This window comes from Procambarus clarkii, chromosome 7, assembly GCF_040958095.1.
Source record: "Procambarus clarkii isolate CNS0578487 chromosome 7, FALCON_Pclarkii_2.0, whole genome shotgun sequence".
NCBI lineage: Eukaryota > Metazoa > Arthropoda > Malacostraca > Decapoda > Cambaridae > Procambarus > Procambarus clarkii.
The window spans coordinates 7,788,377-7,798,202 of record NC_091156.1 but is presented as its reverse complement, the minus strand read 5'-3'; the positions used below and the strand labels follow the sequence as shown (position 1 = coordinate 7,798,202).

Below are 9,826 nucleotides of genomic sequence, written 5' to 3'. Positions count from 1 at the left end.
GTAATATTTAAAATTAGATGAATATAATAACTTAAACCACGAAAGCTTCAACAGTTGCTGTTGGTACGATCGTTCGTATACGTGTATCGCGATTTGCTTTAAAAACTTGAATTATCTTTCAGTTAAAAATACAAAAATATGTAATATACATCTGTATTAAAGTTTGAGTGCTATAACTAATTTACCTATTGAAATATAATAAACTTACTAAAGTATATAATTTTGAGTATGAATCGCAATCAGCTGATCTGTCATCACAAACCAGCGAGCTTAAGGTGACTCATTTTTAAGAAATCAGTTTACAAATGTATTAAATATATAGAACTCCTGGTTTATTCTCGAGGCTGGGTGGCCATCTAGCTCATGTAACGCCTGTGGGTCGATGGAAAGACTGTTAAAATTGTTCCCGTTAGATTGTAAGGCTTTCTTTAACTGCTTGGACATGTGATATGTCCAGCACATCATATGGGAGTCATTAGGAAGTTTATAGATTTGCACTTCACTTTCCAATTTGAGCTATGGGCGGGGGAAGGATCTGGCATTGGCTTGGACGAGAGGCACCAAGGGGTAGGCTTCTGATGTGTACTCGAGATGTTGTGGGCACCTGGTTCTTTATTATAATAATTCATTGTGTCGGGGGACAGGCTGCCAGTATATAGAGAATTATATTTTTTAAATCACTGTTGATGCAGTAAACAATATTTGGTGTGCTTCCTAATTTATCATATACAGTTGTCTTTAATGAAAGTTTTGTATAATATCAGATGACGGTGGAGACAGCAGCTAGCTTGGATCTAACCACACTCTTCAAATCATGTGTGAAGACAATCCGGACCCGCAACAAGGCGATGGGAGTGGCTTTGCCTCAAACCAAGATATTTCCGCCTGCTCCAACACATTCTTCACAGTTTTATTCCAGAGCGAGGGATGTGATGAGCAACATTGCAAGTCATCGTAACTTACTCAAAGATCATAAAAAAAAGTACCTTCAGGACCAGGATCAAACTATGTCAGATTATGAACGTAGTTTCATGGAAAAAGTATGTACAGAATTATAATTAGTTTGTAAGTTGCACAAAAAGTAAATTCATTTATTATGGGGTTAATTTTGATAGAACAGTAATTGTATTAATTGTTATAGTTTTATTATTTGTCTTTAAAATCTTACTTAAATCAGATTAACATTGAGCAAATACTGGTATGAATATGTAATGCACTTACATTTTTGCAACAGATGTATGCAATTTTTTGTATACTGTACTGGTACAGTACAGTTTTTTTATTAGTCACATGAACATCAAAATATTTTTGGGTAAAGCATGTAGTTAAATTGAGTTTTAACTTTTAATTGAGTATTCAGTTTTGACAAATTATGAGATGTATTTTGCTTCCTTTGCTTACTACTGAACCTAATTCCAAAAAACTGTCAACTTTGATTATTAGCATAATAACTTGTATATAAAGCTGGATACATAGATACTGTTATACGTGGTACTGGTATAATCTTATGACACTCCACAGGTGGTGACCACAAATCTGCGTATCATTGATGACAACATCCATAGTCTGAATATTGAGCTCCAGGGTGAAAAGCTCGGGTCCAAAGATGCTCGTGAATGTCAAGAAAATATACTGGCCATATTGAGGTTAAAATTCCAAGAAACAAATTCCACTTTCAAACATATGAAAGAGCAAAGAAGAAAAAAAGAAAAAGAAAAAGTAAGTTTGATACAGTATTTTAAAAATTAAAATAAAAACATATCTTATTTTCCCTATAGGCCTAGAGTATTGTACAGTATATGTGATAAACACTACACAAACAAAAGGATAAACATTTGCATCCAGCATATAGCAAGTGGAACATGACCTGCCACACTTAATGGCCAAGGTACAATTTGTTAATTCACAGACAATTTATTATACAGTCTTCTTTTCTTTGGGCCATACAATAGAGCAATCACATGCAAACATTTTAATGCAAAAAAAAAAACATACAAATTTAACATTGTTATAAATATTCCTGTTCAGCACACCACTAGTTCTTATGTCCTGATTCACTGTGGGTTTTGGTTTTAGCTCTGATTTGAAGATTTACAAATAATGCATTGTTTACAATTTTATGCCATCTTCATTTTCTGTGCACCCTTCAGTAAAGCAATCGTATACAAGCATTTTGATGCTTATAATCGAAATATAAATCAATGATTACTTACACAAGTGAGACATGTTGGTTGTATGACTAGACATAAACATTCTCAGGAAAAAAATGCATGGGATCGGCATCCGCATTAACCACTGTAGAACAGGCTGCAAAAGCCTAAATAATAAAAAAATGCAAATTTTCTTTTCCCCACTCCCATCAACATTATTTACTTCCCAGCAATATTTAAAGAAATTAGGGAAGACGGAAGAGCAGTTACTGGCACTCAAAGGACAGAAAGCACGAGTATAAAGAGCTATGACGTTTAGAATCAAGAATTATATGTACGGGCAGCATACAAAATCAACTAGACCAGGGACGTGAGCTACCACCAGGTGGCAGTTAGCCACATCACTTGGGGGTACTAAACCCGTAGCAACAATTGTTTGCCTTGTTTATTTAGGAGTGCCAGTTTCCTTCCAGGAGGTACTTGTTTAGTGCACCTATGATTTCTAATAGATTTTCCCAGATTTGTGGTTGATCACCTGCCCTTATTGACACATAGAATAAGCCAGATTCTGGTTCCGGCTTCTGGCAGGTGACAGATGAATGCTTTATGAAGGCCTTCATAAAGTTCTTTATTGTCCTATAAAGTCCTGCCCTTCTTCCCAGTGAGACTTTTGGGAAGTTATTCTGTAGTAGTTTTTAATGAGCTATCTTACTGCGTAACGGGATGATGCTTCTGTAACAAATGAACAGATAGATGAATTTTACAAAATAGGCAGATCTAAATACTGTAGCATGATTGTGAGATTACAAAATGACTGTATAATGAAGCACAATGATTATATATTTAAATGATCTGTGTTGTGTACATGTTTGCATATGCTTATGTCCAATAAGGAATATTTAGAATGCATTTTTCTTCAGGACAACTTGTTCCGTGTGCAGCGACCAGTTGGGTCTAAAAAACAGCCTAGCAGTGGCTCGGATGACTCTCACAGGACCCCACAGCTGGCTCAGCTTGGAAGAAAAGAACTTAGTCAGGATACCTGCAAAGGTTCACATCCTGGTAAAGATACTCTGCTTGGTTTTTTCATATTACAGTACAGTAGTAGTTTCACAAACTTATCATTGCACGGTAAACTAATTGTGTAATTTTGGTTGTCACGCAAGAAACCACATGGAAGGGAGAAGGATTCACCGATGATCAGGGATCAGATGCACCTGCTAGACTACTATTACATGGCCTTAAAACTGACAAAAGACAGCCAGACCACACTTTTTGAGAGAAAAAGCAATGTAAAAGATTTTGGAGTAATTTCAGAAGATCTTACTTTAAAAAAACACAATAAAGTTGCTCTCAACTGCAAGAAAAATGACAAATTGGATAATAAGAACCTTCTCCAAACAAGAGATGCAATGACAATGATGATAATTTTTAAGACATTAGTGCTCTCTAGAGTGGAATATTGTTGCACACTAACAGCTCCATTCAAAGCTGGAGAAATTGCTGACTTGGAGAGTGCAAAGATCTTTTTACCAATAGAATACATTTGGTAAAATATCTAAACTAGTGAAACCATTATAATTAAGCACAAAGGGCCATGTGGTAGTAATACAAAAGCTTGTAAATGTTGTTAACTTCCACAGCATACTGAAATGTTTCTCTGAGAATATTGCAGAAAAGAAGTGACTGCTGTATTTCTGGGAGGGACTGCTCGGTGATTTCCCAAGTGGCATTCTGATACCAACAAGCCTTGACCTAACATACCAAGCTTTTACTCATTCTGATTTCCCATAGGATGTGATAACTGTATAATTGAATAACTCTTGTCTAAAACTTGTCCAGCTTCCTATGGAAGGCATTTGTCATTGTCACAGCAATGTTTGTTTATTCTTGATGGAAGAAGGTTGAAGAGTCTTGGGCTTCTTATACACATGATGATGAATATGCTTCTTTCTTGCAGAGTCTTGGAGTCATTCAACTGATAGCCAAAGCACAGACCACTTTAATGGTGAGAGCCTTGAACATAATGGCAAAAAAGAAGTGCAAACAACTGAAAACAAAACAGTGGGTAATGGAACAACAGATCTTGAGAAAACTCGATCTTCAACTTCCTTGTTTGAGGAAGAAATGGAGAGAATGAGCGGGGATCTGAGTGCTGAAGAAAGGCAGATGCTGGAAGAAGAAAATGCTCACCTTTACAAAGAAGTGATGTCAAACCACGAAGAAGTACGTCAGATCACCCGACAGGTACGAGAGGGGAATATGCACATGCTTGCAATTGCAAGCAGTTGTATCAGTCTCATTTGAATTTTTGATACATATATGGTTTATGTTTTTCAGTAAATAATATTGCAGATTTTATACTATATAATAAGTCTGGTTATTTATAAATTTTGTGTGTGTGGTACTTGAAAGAGTAAATAAACATAAAACAAAAACGAGATAGGTTTACTGTTTAAGGATATGATCCACCATTTTGAGGGCCAGCGCAACTGATTAAGGTACTGTACACACACATTAAGTAATACTACACTGTACCTAATATACAATATCATGCCCTGTTATTTTGTTAGGCACTAAACAATATACACTGTTAGGGTAAGTAATTATTTAAAATACTGGTAATATGTTTGTTCTTTACCGGTAAAGAATAAAAAGTTTCTGGTAGTGTAATACTGTAATGAAAACTATATTTAGCAAGTGTCTTGGTCCCAACATTTCTGGATATGATAAGTTGTACTGCAAGTGCAAGTTTAATTTTTTTTTCAAATGGGTGGTTAGCATGTGTTTATAAGTAATTGATAGTCTGTTACTTGGTACTTTGTATGTGAATAAGACTAATAGCTTTCCACAAATATTAGGTCTCCGTGGCGTAGTGGTTAAGACGCTCGCTGTGGCATTTTGTGAGTGCTTTGTCTTAGGTTCGTATCCTGGCCAGGGGAGGATTTACTGGGTGCAAATCCTTAACTGTAGCCTTTACTCAACGGTAAAATGGGTACTTGGTTGTATAAACGATTCTTCACTGAGGGTCGTATTCCAGGGAACTTAGGATTAAGGACTTGCCTGAAACTGCTATGCATACTAGTGGCTGTACAAGACTGTAATAACTCTTGTATATATTAATAGAAAAGTATAAGAGGATTGACAAAGGGGAGTAAGCCTATATAATATCTGCAGGTGGTGGAGCTGAGCCAAATGCAAGACCTCTTCTCGGAAAATGTTGATCTCCAAGCTCACCAAATTGAGGAGAACCAGGAAACTATAATGGCATCGACTGAAAATGTTCGTTCTGGTAATGAGCAAGTGAGTAAAGACGTTTAAATTTAATTTTGTCTGACACATTATACTGTATATGTACTGTATATATATATATATTATATTCATAATTTTAAAGTACTGTATATATATATTAAGTCGCTTTTGTGGTATAATAACTGTGAAAGGTGTTTTAAAAAGGAAAGCTATTGTATTCACAATGAACCATGTTTGACAAAAACAAATTTTTCTGTGTTTTCATACACAGAATGATTGGTATCTAGATATTTTCTAGATACCAATAACACCTAGGGTATCCTTGATATGTAGAATTTTGTAATAATTGTGCGGGAGACAGTACGGTAGATTGGATGTCCCATCCTTAATGTTAGAGAGCTTACCTGACAATGCTTGCATAGTACTGACTACAAAGATGTGAAGTCTAGCTTTAAACTCATTTTATCTTAATATGTTTTTCATTCTTTCCTGGCAGTTGTATTTTCATCATTTTAAGTGGCAAATGAAGCAATGGTAATAATTATAAAGTATTTTGAATTTTGTTTATTCAAAGGCTTGGAGTTAGCCTATATTATGTTGCTAAAAATATATTTCCTTTTCTTCACAAGGTTCGTGAAGCTATGCGGAAGGATGCTGGATTTCGAGTATGGATAATGTTCTTCCTGATTGTAATGTCATGCACAATCCTTTTCTTGGATTGGTACAATGGGTGAGAATGTGAAATGAAACACAGCAGATATGATAAATTATTTGCACACTGTACCTCATTCTGTGAATGAATAGATTGCAAAATTTTGAGTATGAAAATGTGAAGTGGATTAAAAAGGTATAAGAAAGTGGAATATTTATATTTCAACTTGCCTCTGAAACGACCAAAATCTTTCTTACTAAGTCTTAGTGTTGTACAAGCATCTTGAAATTATCACCATTACCTACAGTATCATTATGCCTTTCCCATGTCTCACACTCAAGGGGTAGAGGCGCATTAGCTACTTTCTCCTCCCTTAAAAAAGTGAAAAGCAAAAGAAGGTTATAGATAATAAAAAAATATAACAATTACTTGATCATTCGATTGGGTTGGACGGTAGAGCGACGGTCTCGCTTCTTGCAGGTCGGCGTTCAATCCCCGACCGCCCAGGTGGTTGGACACCATTCCTTATCCCCGTCCCATCCCAAATCCTTATCCTGACCCCTTCCAAGTGCTATATAGTTGTATTGGCTTGGTGCTTTCCCCTGATAATTCCTTCTTTCCTTGATCATTCACAATGCATCAGAGATAAACAAGCTTTTTCACACTTCAGCAGTTGTCTACAGCACCAAATTTTACTTCTACTAGCTTCATTTTCTCCCATGATGTTTACACTGTTTTCCTGAAAGATCGTTCTACATTTTACCCTTTCAGCATCATATTGAGAACATCTTCACTTTATTCATTATCTTGCATTTATCATTCACTGTCCTTGTGTCTCATCTGTATGAAGTTTAACTGAAGTGAACTCTTATTTGTTGCAATAATGAGAGTAAAACATCATAGGAAAAGGACAATTAATATAATTATTTCTGATTTTTCCCCGAGGGCAAACTTTTGAACTGGCTTGTTTATTTGAAATCTCATTTTAATCATGCAGTGCAATATAACAATCTAGCTTGAAGTTTTCTTTTGATAATTACTCATACAAGTATCCACTCAGTTTAAAGGTCTTTGATTTTGCATCCCCAGTGGACTTAACAACCAATTTTGAGACCAATATCTGGATCCTTATTTACTGAGTGAATGTCCAGTAAAGAGGGTTAATGGTTGATATTGAATTTACTGAACTTACCACTGGGTAAAAGGTAGCTGTTATTGGGTTTGTATAAACAATTTTGCCTTTACACACAGAAATCACAATAGCGTGATGCATCAAATGAACAAATTCAGTAAGTTCCAGATCCAATAAGTAAAGTAGAACTTCGGTTTCAACTCTTTTGACCATGTCGTAGCTCAGTCGATTAAGGCAGCATCTGGGATGCTCCCGGACGCAGGTTCGAATCCTCGTCACGGCCCTTGTGTTTTTGTTTGTTAATTTTGTTAATCTCATGTAGGTTGTTAAATCGAGTGGATTCTTGTAATTATATTGCATTAATTTCCTTGCATGGTTTATGTGTGTAGAAGTGCTGAGAGTAATGGTGCTATTTATGGTGCAGTAATTTCTTATCAAGAATCTAGTGAATAACAGGAAGATTTGTTTAAGACAATTTTAAGGTAAATTCAGAGACCAAGGAGAAGAAGAAAAAACAGGTAAGATGAAGTACTTTGAGAAGGAAGTACAGTATTTAATTTTGCAATATAGGTGTTTCAAATGTCTGGAGACATGAAATATGGCTAGCTCTTCAAATGACTGACTGACTTCCTCAATGTAGTCATTTTTCCCCTTGACAGGATCCTTGGTGAATCCAATACCTTTGACATTGCTCAACTTGTGTCTTTTTGCTCTAGTATTGACATCCTGAGTGATATTTAGAACCTTTGGAATATCTCATGACACAAACTGTGGTAAACAGGCTTTCCAGCTTGGTGGTACCTTTTATTAATTGCTTACGAGAACTATGTCAAAATTCTAGCCTCATTTAATTCTTCACTTCTTTAACAACAGGTCATCAGGGTTTGTTTACCCTCCAAAGGGCTAGTGAAATGCCATATATACTGTATGTTGATAAGTATGACAACATATGACTGAAAAGGATTAATAGTTCTTAGTCTACTTAATCCAAATATGGGGTAGCCATGGGCCTGTTTAATGGTCTGTTGAGATTAGCCTTACTTCTCTAGATTTTTATTTGTTGGGATATTTAAGATCCGTTGAAAGGAAGACTTTAAAGATACAAAGAATTTCAGCACACAATATTTGTGTTAAAAAGATCCTGTAGTCTGAAGAAGCTTGCTGTATGATGGCTCTCAAACATTTATTTATAAACTGTTATTAAAAACAAAAGGATTTTAGCAATATGTTTATACTGCATGTAGGTGATGTTAAATTTGTCTTAGGTGTTCTCTTTATTATTATGATGCAGAAATGTTAAGACAAAAGCACACCATAGAAAATAAAATGCCAAACATTAGTTTTGTATTGTTTTATTTCCATGTCCATTAAAAGTATTATTTATTATTTTACACATAATATTAACTGATGAAAACAGTAAAGAAGATTTTATGATGTTAATTTGGCATCTGTCAGGAAGACTATGCTGACCTTGGAGATATTTCTGGCTTGCTGAGGGGAGCTACAAGGAAGACTTGAGGCTTTTGAATGCTATAGATATACTGTGTAGAGTGGAATGTTCAAAAATAAATATATTAGCCTTATAAAAATATGATATATTAGCACTTGGGTGTATCGAATATAAACTCATAGTGTGCTGAGTCGAAACAAGATGTTTTTAGCAATGAAATGCGAATGTGATACCAGAGAGTGTATGCCTGTGGTATGAAATAGTGATGATTAATCTAGTATTTTTGATGAAATTAACCATACTGTACACGTTCAGACAATTTACGGTGAATTTGGTCATGATGTAAAGTTTTGATTAAATTAATATCTGGTCCTATGGTTCTTGTCTCTAATGCTGATAAAGATAAATGCTTACTAGGGCTGTGCTTTCTAAAGATGTGTGTACATAACACAACTGTTGGCAGTGTTGTTGGGCTGCCATCACAGGTAACAAATTGCGCACTCTTAAAAGGACCTGCCTGCTTGGCCTTCCAACGACCACCATAACAGAGGATAGGAAACAGCTCTGGCTATGGTGCATGTTGGTCACACTCGCTCAACTCATGAGCAATTACTTGAGCAACGCCCTATTCTTTTTTTTTTGTCTGAACTGCATTACCCCACTTACAGCCATGTAAGTAGGGTAATGCAGCTTACAGCCGTGTAAGCTGCGTACCTGTATTACTCCACTTACAGTCATGTAAGTGGGTTAATACAAGTACAACATACTTGTAGAATGTTCTGATTCAGGATGATCACTTTTTTCCTTCCTGAACTTTCTCTGGATTACTTATCCTTCCCCTTATTGTCTTTTGTTATTATATTGATAACTGTGATAACCTATGTGATATTTATCATCTTGAATATCCCGTGACACAGACGGTGCTCCATAGTCTTCCCAACTTGGTGTCTTCTTTTCATAATTACTTTCTAAAAATGTGATAAGAAGGATTGCTGAAATTTTAAATAAGTATACGTATTCTATGATAAGAAACTCATTGCTTTACAAGGTCCCAAAAGTCAAGAGCAAAGGTTTTGCACTTGCATATATGCAGGCTAGACCATTTCGAATGCATCACTAGAATTAAATATATAAACATAATACAAATTGAACAGTGACGGTATTCATATATACTGTACTGTAAATGAATA

At 35.5% G+C, this 9,826-nt stretch overlaps 1 protein-coding gene across 4 annotated transcripts; it reads left to right on the top strand.

Annotated features, from left to right (window-relative positions):
- The first annotated feature begins 140 nt into the window (after positions 1-140).
- Syx18 (syntaxin 18) lies at positions 141-8,525 on the top strand. 4 transcript variants are annotated; one of them, XM_045747277.2, is made up of 7 exons: positions 141-275; positions 765-1,040; positions 1,522-1,719; positions 3,071-3,212; positions 4,111-4,397; positions 5,328-5,453; positions 6,032-8,525. In XM_045747277.2, the coding sequence occupies exons 2-7, from the start codon at positions 765-767 to the stop codon at positions 6,134-6,136; spliced, it is 1,134 nt and encodes a 377-aa protein (XP_045603233.1). In that variant the 5' UTR covers positions 141-275; the 3' UTR covers positions 6,137-8,525. The 4 variants fall into 4 exon arrangements, with proteins under 4 accessions (XP_045603233.1, XP_045603235.1, XP_045603234.1 ...); XM_045747279.2 differs by having other exon boundaries at positions 269-374; XM_045747278.2 differs by lacking the exon at positions 141-275 and adding an exon at positions 280-416.
- Positions 8,526-9,826: the final 1,301 nt, after the last annotated feature.

Excerpts from the sequence above, each read along its gene's own strand:
- Syx18 (XM_045747276.2), top strand. The coding sequence starts at position 466 with ATGGGAGTCATTAGGAAGTTTATAGATTTGCACTTCACTTTCCAATTT. Across the intron at positions 568-764 it reads TGGACGAGAGGCACCAAGGG|ATGACGGTGGAGACAGCAGC; the intron begins GTAGGCTTCTGA and ends GTATAATATCAG. Across the intron at positions 3,213-4,110 it reads CTGCAAAGGTTCACATCCTG|AGTCTTGGAGTCATTCAACT; the intron begins GTAAAGATACTC and ends TCTTTCTTGCAG.